This window comes from Ananas comosus, linkage group 9 (assembly GCF_001540865.1).
Source record: "Ananas comosus cultivar F153 linkage group 9, ASM154086v1, whole genome shotgun sequence".
In the NCBI taxonomy this organism is placed as follows: domain Eukaryota; kingdom Viridiplantae; phylum Streptophyta; class Magnoliopsida; order Poales; family Bromeliaceae; genus Ananas; species Ananas comosus.
Genome location: NC_033629.1, coordinates 6,967,262 through 6,979,537, shown reverse-complemented (window position 1 = coordinate 6,979,537; position 12,276 = coordinate 6,967,262). Strand labels below are relative to the sequence as shown.

The 12,276-nt window shown below is 40.3% G+C and overlaps 1 protein-coding gene across 1 annotated transcript; it reads right to left on the bottom strand.

The window, feature by feature from the left end:
* On the bottom strand, positions 4,786–11,316 carry LOC109715480 (calcium-dependent protein kinase 20-like). The gene is made up of 8 exons (XM_020240506.1): positions 10,747–11,316; positions 9,438–9,561; positions 9,084–9,227; positions 8,731–8,883; positions 7,853–7,968; positions 7,509–7,676; positions 6,700–6,930; positions 4,786–5,260 (listed from the first exon to the last, which is right to left on the bottom strand). Exons 1-8 carry the CDS (start codon positions 11,314–11,316, stop codon positions 5,111–5,113), a joined length of 1,656 nt encoding a protein of 551 aa, XP_020096095.1. The 3' UTR covers positions 4,786–5,110.

Below are 12,276 nucleotides of genomic sequence, written 5' to 3'. Positions count from 1 at the left end.
ATCTTCTGTTTTTGCTCCGATTTCAGCATAGGTCATTTTCAACTTATATTTCACTTCTCTAAATCTAATAAAAATGGTATCTCATACTATTTTTTATTTATTTCTATTTTTATATTTAAAATCCGGTATATTACATTCTACCGCAACCTCACCGGAACCATTCAAATGGCTTTCCAACCAAATGTACACTGTAACTTTATAATTTTAGAAGTCCGGTACCTTACAGGTGGTGCTGGAGTGGGTCTTGTCGGTGGTCGTCTTCCACATACCATCACTTCTTGAAAAAGAGCAACAACCCCAGTTAAACACCCTGATTATGTGATCAACACGACTCAACGGTGCGAGTAGAACAAACCCAATTAGGCAAAAGTTAGGTAAAGGTACTTATTGTAACATACCGAACTTTTAAAGTTATGAAGTTACGGTGTATGTTAGCTTGGAAAGCCATTTGAATGGTTTCGGTGAAGTTCGGGAGCCATTCGGGTATTTTCAGTGCGCGTCGGGTGCGAAAACGGAACCCGAAAAGCTATGATTGGATCTTGGCCAAAATCTGGCAAGGCGTGGATGAAAAGATGGTTTGAACGCGCTCGAAAACATGTTTTGGGAGGCTCGGTGTGATTTGAGATGAATCGGAGACCCATGGAGCAAAAACGAGCGAAAACAGAGAAGAAATGGCAAAATGCTGAAATTTTGGCTGTCTAGAAAGTGCAGTTTTTCTGGACCTACGGGGTCCGGTCCCTGGCTTCAAGGATCGGTCTCTAAGCCCGAAAAATGCCTAGAAACAGCAGGGACTAGTTGGCAATTGTGTGTTGACTTATAGGGGAAGAGGCCTCCACTCTCTTTCTTCTTCCTCCATTTTCCCCCAGCCTACAACTAGGGTGGCAATCCAGCTTGCTGTTCGCGAGCCAGCTCGTGTTCGGCTCGAAATGAGCTCGAGATCGGCTCGCAGTAAATGAGCTGAACACGAGCTGGATTTTTCAGCTCGTTTAGTAAACGAGACGAACACAAGCTAAGGTCAGCTCGCTCGTGTTCGGCTCGATAACAGCTCGATTATATTTATTTTATATTAATATAATTTTATATATTATATATATATAATTATATTTATATTATAAATATATAATACAGATTATTAGTTTTAAATTTTTAGCCCAACTTCCAATTCTGAGCAGCTGAGGTCCGTTTGTCCTTGTTTTGGGCCCTTTGGATCGGGGCCTTCTTCAATGACATAATGGATTGGATAATTACTCGGCAACCCGAATCCACAAGGAACTCCCCAAATGTCCTGTGCTTCGCCAAATTCACTGTGCTTCACCTAGGTCTTCCTCCCTCTTTCCCTTGCATGCTTCTCTTGCCTGATCTCTGCTCTGAATGAAGGTTTCGAAGGCTCCTAAGTCCGCGGCATCAACATGGAAAAGCTAAGCCCCCCACTTCCTCTGTTTATTTGTCTTACTACTTTATTACTAGACCTCTACTTCTGCTCCTAATCCGCGATCTATACCTGGCAGATGTAACAAAGGGCACAAGCACCGTAGCGATTCTTCGCTATTTGCAAAGCCCCAGCAACGAACTTCAGCGGCGACACTTCGGCGGCAGCGAAGCAGCGAACTTCGGCGATATAATCGACCTAACGAGCCGAACACGAGCCGGCTCAATTACGTTTCGAGCCGATCACGAGCCACAGTTTTCGAGCTCGGCACAAGCTCGAGTCGAACACGAGCCGACCTTGACGACTAGTCGAGCTCGAGCGTGCTCCAGCTCGCTCGAGTTCGGCTCGTTTACAGCCCTACCTACAACACACACACACACACACATTTGGGGGTAGAGAGAGAGGCTCCTCCCTCTCTCTAGAATACTCCCTCATCTCTCTAGATCCATCTCCCAAATTCGGAGGCTTGGTGGAGAGCGGCATTGCGAATGCGTTGGAGGCGATGGTTCGGACCCTTGTGCGCCCGTTTGCGCGGGGTGCTTCCGTCTCGGCGTTCGCATTTCGATAAGTATTTAGGATTTGATTAAATCCTTCGTGATTGATGTTCTAGTAGTATCTAGAGTGTTTCTAGCATGTTTCTCCATTTGATTTTGGGTTATTTGGAGAGTGTATTCATGCTAGGGTGAGAATGAGGGTTTTGGAATTTTTGAGGTTTTGATCTCATTTAATCCCTCGTTTCTCTAATTGAAGGTTAGAGAAAGGCCTGGGACGACTCTAGGTTGCAGTTTAAGGAGCGTTCGGTGATCGATTGCGTATTCGAGCCGAATCGGACAACGAATGCTACGGGAGGCCGATTGCAAGTGTCGACGAGCAATCGGATAGCGTTGCGAGGTGGGTTGTGCTCACTGAAGTTATTAGCTCGCTTCCATGTTGAAGCGAAGTGAGATTTATCGTTGTTGCATATAATGGTAGTTAATTGTAAAACATATGAATGCATGAAATAAATGCTATTTTGAACTACCATTGGATGATAATGATGATGCATATATATACAGTGGTAGGTTGTGAATAATAATATGAATGCATGAATCATATTATATTTAGTTGAGGTTACCTACCATTGAGAGATGACATAGAATCTAGTGGGTTGAACTTAGGTTATGGACTATAGTGGTAGTAGCCACTAGGATGTTATGGGTCGAACTTAGATAGGTCGACATTGCAGGGTTACAGATGACCCTTGAGAAGTGGAAATAGATTCCGGAATCCCAGGACATATGGAACACCGAGAGGAGGTGTTGGGTGTGTGCGACGATTTCGCTGCTTGGGGCTGAACCATTGTTAGGCGTGTGCGACGATTTCGCCGCCAGATGGTTAAGCCGGCTATTGGATTATGCCGCCAGGTGACTTGAGCCAGTGTTGGGCGTGTGCGATGATTTCGCTGCCAGGTGGCTAAGTCATGGAGTGCGGTGGGCTGTTGTAGCAGCTAGTGCGCGGTAGTTCGCGAATGCTTGACTCGAGGCCGAGTCGTGTGGATAGCTTGGTTAAGGTGGTAGAAACCTTAAAAGCTAATGATAAATGGCAAGAGCTAAGGTAATAGAGACCTTAGAAGCAAGTTGGACTTGAGTTGTGAACCTAAGGTAGTGGAACCTTAGAAGCTAGTGGATACGAGCTTTGGATAGCGAGATAGAAAGTAGAATCGGTTGATCTACTTAGTTGGTTGCATTAGTTGCATGTTTGCATAATTTGCATGTTGCATGTTGTGAGGCATAGTCATGTATTTAATATTGCAAAAATATCTGTGGATATCTGTTGGACTAACATGATTGCAGTGCCTCCTTGGACCTGGTGGGTCGAGCTCTTCCCTTGGATGGCCGTACCCACTGGGAACTATATTTATATAGTTCTCACCCCCGTGTGGTTTTGGGGGTTTCAGGTTCACACGCAAGCGGCGCAGCGGCGTAAGAAAAGGCGTAGCTCCGTAGATAGCGCCCTACCACCGAGACCAGAGATAGTGGTACCTCGAAGTAGTCTAGCTTAGGGGTGGAAATAGAAAGATCGAACTTGTAATAATCTTGATTGTATTTGGAAGTTGAAAGATGAAAATGTAATGTAAATTGCAAGTGAGTGGAATACTTGTAATAACTTAGTTGTTTATGTTTTTGATATTTCCTAATGCAATCTCTTCTTGAAATCTGTTTCTGATTGGAACTTCTTGTATTGTATTGATTGCGACGCCTATGACGTACATGGGAAACTCTGTCCGTTCGGCGGTTTGTTAGCGAGCCCGAATCCGATCAAATAGGCGGGTCTCGGGCGTGACACTTATTCCCATCTTTACTTGTTTGAGAGATTACTTGGGAGAGAGAGAGGAGATAGAGAGTGAGGAAGAGTGTTAGAGAGAAAGAGAAAAGGTTTCTCTTGCGTGTGCGGGGGAGAGAATGAGAGAAAGAGAGAGTTGTGGCCTATTTATAAGCCCCCCAAGCAAATTACAACTTAATCCCTCCTATTCAAGAAATTTTCACTCAAACCGCACTAATTTTTTTTTCCATCCTCTTTTGCTCTAGAAACCTTGTTTCCACTCTAAACTCACTCCAACTTATTTCTAATTCATCCGAGGTCCATCTAAACTCTCTTAAATAGTCTCACACACCATTTCATCCATACCTTGCCCACTTTGATCAAGATTTGAAAACATAGATGAAAATTCAGTACACTACACTTTTTATCGTAAGATATAATATCAAAAAATTATAAAATCAATTTCTAAAATGTTTAAATATTCTAAATTATGTTTAATAGTTTGGTTCATCAATTTGAAAGCTCTTAGCATAAAACATAAGTTATGAGTACGAAGGCGATCGTACTCCTAATAGTATATTAGCCGGCCTGTATATATATTTGTGTATATATATATATATAGAGAGAGAGAGAGAGAGAGAGAGAGAGAGAGATCAGCTCTTTATGCTTTTTAGCTGTTAGATTAACCCAAGCAGCTCTTTAATCATGCATAATGGCGGGCCTCATAAGTAACCACCATCTTTCATTTTTGATCCAATGACCAAATAGATAGATCCAATGGCTAAAAAATTATAAGCACTTTGTGTTTTTAGAAACATTCCAACCAGAACTCGGACAAATTTCTTGATATAAAAAATACACAAATTTAGATTGTAAAACCAAAACCTTCGAAATGTTTAGATAATAAAACCAAAAACTTCTGAAACTGATAATAAATTTAAAACACGTTTGAAACTGATAATACATTTAAAAAACGAGTCATCCCAAATTGTAGTTCCTAAATTTTTAGTGTTTGAATACCCCAAAATATATTTACAATAGTAAACAATAAGATGTAACCACAACAAGCACACGCTTCCTGCTAATTAGATTATAGAGACAGATATATTTACAATATTGAGCTCTTCCTTTTTCATTTCTTTTCCTTTGCCCTTTTATACATTCTGAAATGAAATGTTACACATAACACAATAACTCTGTAGGACTTTAAACACGCGAAACAAGCCTTTGACCATCAGCTAGCTTAGAAAAAGCAGGGCGCAAAATGAATCAGGTCCCAAATGAGAAATATTAGAAAAGAATTTGTTGTATTGGCGAAAAAAGGCAACTGAAATATTCAATTGCGGTTCACAGTTTCTATATCATCTCTTTTTGTCTGCCCTAGTTTGCTGCTACCTGCAATGATCCATCCTTCTGCAGCTTTAAGCTAAGGCTGCTGAAGCGCTCTCTCGAGTACTGTCTGGATGCCTTCCTCCAATCAGTTCCTGCCTTCATCATAGTTGCAAACTCTTCATAGCTTATCTTCCCATCCTGAGTAATTCGGACAATACCAACTTCAATTAGAAAAGATGATTCCTTAAAAATACATTATATTCATCTTATCTCTCTCTCTCTCTCTCTCCCCTTGTTACTTCTGGTATCATTAACCAGAAGTTTGAATCATTTTTCATTTATTTTCAAGTGGCAACAAAGGTAAGGAGTCAAAATAGAATAATCATCCAAAGAAGTTTTGACAATGCATTAGGCCCCCTTCACCACTCGACATCTGGGCTACCATTAGCATGGAACATTTTCCTTTTTCAAGTTCAATCCACTTTCCCAATGGTAACCACTCATGCTTTAGAGCAGCAAAAGATAATCCAAAAATGCGCAGCAAAAGATAATCCAAAAACGCTCGAGTCATACTCCTTTAATAGTATCAAATGGCTCGACATGGAGGTGGAAGTATCGACCATAAAAAACATCTGCCAGGTTCCCACCTCCATTTTGTAGCATTAGAGGGAAACTCCAGATCATCTTCATTTTTTTTTCTTTTTTCAATCGAGCTCTAAAACATTATAAACAGTTGCAATTGGAAAATGCACTCCCAAACTAGGCCTTTTAAGTGATACTAAATAGAAAGAAAAAGCAAGTACTCTATCCCCCCAAAAGATTCTTCAGTTCATTTGGATCACCTGTCTTAGGGCAAAACCTACTATTCAAAACATGGCAGAACATCTTGTAACAAGGGCCAAATCAACTTTTAGAACGAGATCACAAAGATCAACACGATGGATCCGATTACCAGGTACAGCCAGGTTGAAAGTAATGTTGGGTAGTAAAATAACAGTGGTGTTAAATGCTAGAGAAGAGGGGTAAAAACATCTATATTGTGACACGCATTAGAGAAGAAATATTTTCTTTTCCCGCTCACAATGCTGATATGATGCACAATGTGAAAATTGTTTGCTCTAACGTTCCTTGGATATTACGATGGCAAAAGAAAGAACAACACGAAAGCAATCTTGCGCCCAAAGATGGTTATAAGATAATTGCTTCATTTAAGGAATTATCTGCAAATCCATAGTTTCTTTTGCATGTTTTCCATTCCAAAAAAAGGATGTTGTTTTCAGGTTGCTAATGTCTACTAAAGCTCAAGGATGTCTTCTTGATTTCAAGAGAGATATGCGACAAATATTTCAAATTTTCTATATCTAAATGATCAGAAATTTTGAACTCAAAGAGTCACGATTGTCACACCTTGCTGAAACAAACGCTTCCTTTCATCTACAAAAAGTACCCTAACAACAGTGTAAACTCTCTTAAATCTGGTCATCTAGTGATATAATTTTGTTCATTCTTTTAGTTAAATTATTTCTGATTTATAATTGGCATGAAGAAAATTTTCAAATAGCAGAAGTTGCAAAATGAAAGAAACAGCAGAAATAGGACATGAATAGGAAGTGTGTGAAGGTCAGCTTAAAACAAACCTTATCAGTATCCACATCACGGATAATTGCATCGATAACTTCCTCATGATTTGGACCCAAGTCGTCGGCCAAGGAGTCCCTGAGTTCTTCAATCTCTATGTACCCACTCCTATTCTGATCAAAGTATGCAAAAGCTTTGCGTAGATGCTCATCATTTCCCAACTTCTTCAAATGTATAGACACAGCAACAAATTCTCCATAATCTAAGGTTCCACTTCCATCAACATCTGCCTGCGGTGACATGTTAAAAAAGAATGAGCAATGCTTCAATTTATTCATTCATTGAACATGCCAACCAGGGAGTGGAATGAGTAGAAAAATGGTAAGGTAGTCTAAAAGCAGAATTACAGAAAGAATATACATCTGATTTGCAATGAACCCACAAACAAACACCTGTTCTTGAATTTTTAAGAATGCAAGAAAAACTTGCCAAAAATAGCAAGTATTGAAGCTCAAAATTGTTTTTTTTTTTCCATATATAATTTGATGTTTCTCTTTTTATCTATTTGCAGAACTAATTTCATCAGATAAAGCATATTAAGAGAATCCTTTTGCATTATATAAAATATTGCAAATGTTGTTTTCTTAATCTTCAACTGAAGAATCACCAGTTGGACCAGAAAAGACTCCATTGAATGCTTCAGATATATTGTCTGTAACTGCATATTTTTCCATAATCTTCCATTCCCATAGCACTATCATATCAAAGATGCACACATTTCCAAAACTGGAGTGCAACTAATTCAATTGATAATGATTTAACAGAATTTGATATTCTATATATCCATGATATCTTGTGGAATACTTACAGCATTCATTAAAATTTGAGCATCTGCATCAGAAATCTGGTGTCCAAGCTTACGAAGACCATACTTCAGCTCCTCGAATGTTATTGTACCATTATTGTGTATGTCCATCTTCTGAAACATATTTTTTATGTCGGCTACTTCTTCCACTGATAAATGCTCAGCTACAACCTGCAAAGCCATAAGTAGCTCCTAAGTCAATGATTCTATAACTTCATATTGAGACTTAATATGAATGTAATAATAAAAATAAGAGAGAATTTCTGTCAGGTTGAAAGAGCAGACAAGATTATCAGTGTTCATGTAAGGATTTCCTATTGTGTTCAAAGTGCATATCATCATTTTACCCGCAGCGCTCTCTTCTTGAACTTGTTCATCACAGCAAATTGTTGGAGTCTTGCTCGAACAGTTTCACCTAGGGAGACGTTTGGAGCCTTCTTTGCATTCTGCAACCAAGGATGATCTGCAAGGGCAGTTAGTTTAATCAACAGGAAATCTTGAGAAGTTCTAGAAAATTTGGTTCATACAAAGAAGAACAAAACAATATTGCATGATTATATCGAAGTACAAAATACCCTATTTACATATTTAACTGCAGAAAATCAAAATTTCCTTATATGCTGGTGAAAAAGCTTTTCTAACAGAGATATCCGTCCGTGAAAGCTTTTCTAATTAAAATTAACTGCATCGAATAGATTGAAAGAATCCCTGCTCCCTAGGAATCAATGCCACCACTTAGCACCAAAGAATATGGTTACTTCTTTGTAAACAATTGAACATTTTTTCAGGCCTACTTGCCATTTATTAGTTCTCCAAAACCAAATTTGCAGATAAATAGTTTTAAAAGTGTTACTTATAAAATATCCAAAAAAAGACTCAATAAATGTTCACTTGAAACCAATGCTTGAATCTCAAGCTTCAAGATAATATGCTTATACACCAACATATCAGATGTCACCGTGTCAACTAACAATGTTTTAACATGAAAAGTGCAAGTTCCTAAAGAATTAAAATATTACATTATGTTTAAATTTGTAACTTTTGCACTATACAGACACTGAAATTGCACAAAGAATAATAGACATTTTGTGTAATCATCATCTCCTCAAATTTCTAGTTGTATATGATCGTAAATATAATCAGTTAGAAGAGATGTTACTCCACTACAAGTCGCCTACTGTTGAGTAGCCAATCTGCATGATCAGAAGAAAGAGAAGAATATTACCCAGCACTTCTTGTGCCGTTAACCGCCGCTTTGGATCTGGATCGAGCATCCGTTTGACAAGATCTTTAGCATTATCAGAAACTCTGGGCCATGGTTCTCTTTTAAAATCTATGACTGAACGTATAATGGCCTGTGCTACACCCTGCTCAGTTTCTGCATTATATAAAGAAACCTCAGAACTACTGATGTATTTCTTGTGATTGATGCCAGTAAATACTGTCACATAGTTCATAAAGAATCCGGGTTTAAGATCCCAACAAGATTTTGCGAGGTCCGATGAGCTCTCCTAGTCAGCCAATATCAAGAAATGCTAAATTTACCCTTTCCCAGCAAATAAAAAGAAAGAAATTTACCTGCCCAAAATGGTGGTACACCACAAAGAAGAATATAAAGGATTACTCCTGCACTCCAAACATCGACTTCTGGGCCATAATCTCGTTTCAGAACCTCCGGAGCCATGTAATAAGGGCTGCCTACAATTTCAGTAAAGCGTTCACCTGTGAATAAAATGCTAATTAGCAACATTTCTGGAAAAGGCAATGAAATGGCTCTTACAACCATCCCTAAAAGCTAATTTCACAAGTCAGTGCAAGAGATTACGGAGGACTGACATGTACCTTTACCATCATTCATCAAATGTACATCTAATTTCAGTAATATATAACAATGTAATCGAACTTGTCAGCACTAAGATTTGAAGGAAATACCAGGCTTGAAAAAGACAGACAACCCGAAGTCAATGGCCTTCAAAGGGGAATTTTCCTTCTTGCTAGCAAACAAGAAGTTCTCCGGTTTAAGGTCTCGATGCATCACTCCATGCTTGTGGCATACCTTTCAGCACACGAAGGAGGTAAAATCAGAGGAAATAGTCATCACATGGCATGAAATAAGCCAAATGTAAGACAAAGTAAATGTTCGATATTCGATGGAGCAATAGAAGAAAAACTTACGACACAGAAGTATCCAGCATCTAGGAAACAAATTATAGAATATTAGATAATGCAGACCAGCAGCTAGTATAACTACACAGGCATATTTACAACAAGCTGAGAAAAAACAAGAGTGAGCTAGTCACAATATAGAAAGCAGAAGGACACCAACCGAAGAAAGAGCTTTAGATTTTACATGCTGCTTACCGTGCATGATCATTGAGAACGAAAACAGATCAAAAAACACGGCGGCATATACTGGTGAAGGGTCTCCGAAATTCATCTGAACAGATGCTTATTATCAAGGTAATGTGATCAAGAACTGCACGCCTAAATGTTATTAGGAGCACTAGGAATCACTTTGAATTTGATTGATTTTGAACAGAATTGAAAGAAGATAGTGGAATTTGCGTATAATAACAGTCATTATACAAATATATATTATTCATTAACTGACTGCACGGGGAGGATCTCCAAAAAGAGCTGGAGGATTGTAGAGAATGGTTCTAAAAATGATGATTTTAAATAAACACTCATATAGGTAAGGGGTGACGAAACACAATGATCATCATGTGGGGAAAAGAAACTGTAAAGAAAAAGCAACGGAATTCAACCAGCTAATTCCGTACGAAAGTGCAGTAAAGATCAACTATTTCAGAGGAGAGACTAAACAACATCTGAAAGAGACTAAACAACATGCTAGCACATCAAACTGAGACACGTATTTGACCGCCGACGAGCACAGCATCGCCAGGAAATTTATCATGTGGACTCTTTAGTAAGGTTCCAATTTGGTCAAGCTATCAAAAGCATACACATATATACATGAGAGAAATGGTCGGGGACAAAAATATTTTATCGAACAACAACGCTGGAACATCATAAATCAAAGTATTTGTAGCTAGCAGACCGGAATTCCTAATAAAAGAGCACAAAACAGCTGTTACGAAGAGACGGCTCTTTCACGGAGAACGGGAAGAAAAAGGAATAGTATTTTATTTATTTGATTTATTTATTGATTTAGTTAGTTAGATAGATAGATAGATAGATAGATAGATAGATAGATAGGAGGAGTGGTGGGTGGTACCTGGACGACCTCGACGATGGTGCGGGTGACCTCGGCGGCGGCGCGCTCGGTGTAGTGGCCCCTGGCGACGATGCGGTCGAAGAGCTCCCCTCCCTCGCAGAGCTCCATGACGAGGTGGACGGCGTAGTCGTCCTCGTAGGTGTCCTTGAGGCTGACGATGTTGGGATGGGGCGGCAGCTGGCGCATGATGTCCACCTCCCGGCGCACGTCCTCCACGTCCACCGCCGTGCGCAGCTTCTTCTTGGAGATGGACTTGCAGGCGTAGCCCTCGCCGCTGACCTTGTCCGTGCACAGGTAGGTCACGCCGAATTCGCCCCTGCCGAGCTCGCGGCCCAGCTCGTAGCGCCCCGCGATGTCGCGGCCGGTCGGGTCCTTCAGCACCGTGATCCTCGGCACGCCGGCGGCCGCCGCGGGCCCCCTGCTGTAGTCGATGGAGAAGGGGTTCGGCTTCTTCCCCTTCGCCTTGTCCCTGTTCTTGTTCTTCTTCCTCCCCCGCTGCTTACCACCTCCTCCTCCTCCTCCTCCTCCCCCCGCCCCCGCCGCCGCGGGGGACGCACAGCAATTGCCCATCCAGACGTCCGATTCCCTTCCCTTACCTCTGTTTTTTTTTTTTTTTTTTTTTTTCCCTCACTGATAACTGATACCGTGAGGAGAAGGAAGAATGACGAATTGGAGGAGAAGAGACCGAAGAAGAGATAGCAGAACAAATTGGGATTTGGAGAAGAGAAGGCTTCTCCCCGGAAGAAAATTAAGGAGGTCGATCGGTCGGTCCCTTTCAGTGCACCGGAAGACCAAGAAATTCAGGGCCGATTCTAGAAGCCGAATCTGAACGGATTCTCGCAGACAGAGACTTTGTTAGCGCGCCGTTGTCGACGTCGTCGTCGTCGTCATCGCCGCCGTCGTCGCCAGACAGAGACTTTTCTCTTCTTTTTTTTTTATCTTTTTTTTTTTCCCCAAGATAATGAGTTTTGTTTTATTTTTTTACTAACTAGATTAGGATGAGTCCTAGGGGAAGGGAAGGATATTTCAAACATTGATGAGAGGAGAATAAGAAATTGGGGTGCAGAAAATGACTAGGAAGCGTGTGAATCCAGGCATTGAGGAACGGGAGGAAGAGGAGGACAGGGTCAAAATTCTTCCTTGACGAGAGGCTTCATCCCCCCACCCCACCCCTTCTCTCTCTCTCTCTCTCTCTCTCTCTCTCTCTTCCTCCTATTGCAGCCAAAATAATATATATATATATAGAGTGAGGCTACTATGCTATCGGAAGCACATAGCCTTCCGTGCTTCCAGCTCGTTTTCGATGTTGCGACTTTCGAATCGTTGATCGGCTCCGTTAAACTTAATCTAGAGTATTTGAAGTACCTAGAAAATAAATTTTATGATTTTACGATACCATTTGCCTAGTGAACGAAAGGGCTCAAAATCAACGGCTGAAAATAAAAATCTTACAAAATGTAATAATATGACATTAAAATTTTAAATCAAAGATATTGATCTTGTTTTATATAGTATAAAGAATTTTCTATC

Bases quoted from the DNA above. Each gene is read 5' to 3' on its own strand.
- LOC109715480 (XM_020240506.1), bottom strand. From the start codon at position 11,316: ATGGGCAATTGCTGTGCGTCCCCCGCGGCGGCGGGGGCGGGGGGAGGA. The intron at 9,562-10,746 runs GTACCACCCACC...GTGTGCTGAAAG, and splicing joins CCATCGTCGAGGTCGTCCAG to GTATGCCACAAGCATGGAGT. The intron at 5,261-6,699 runs GTTTGTTTTAAG...CGAATTACTCAG, and splicing joins GTGATGTGGATACTGATAAG to GATGGGAAGATAAGCTATGA.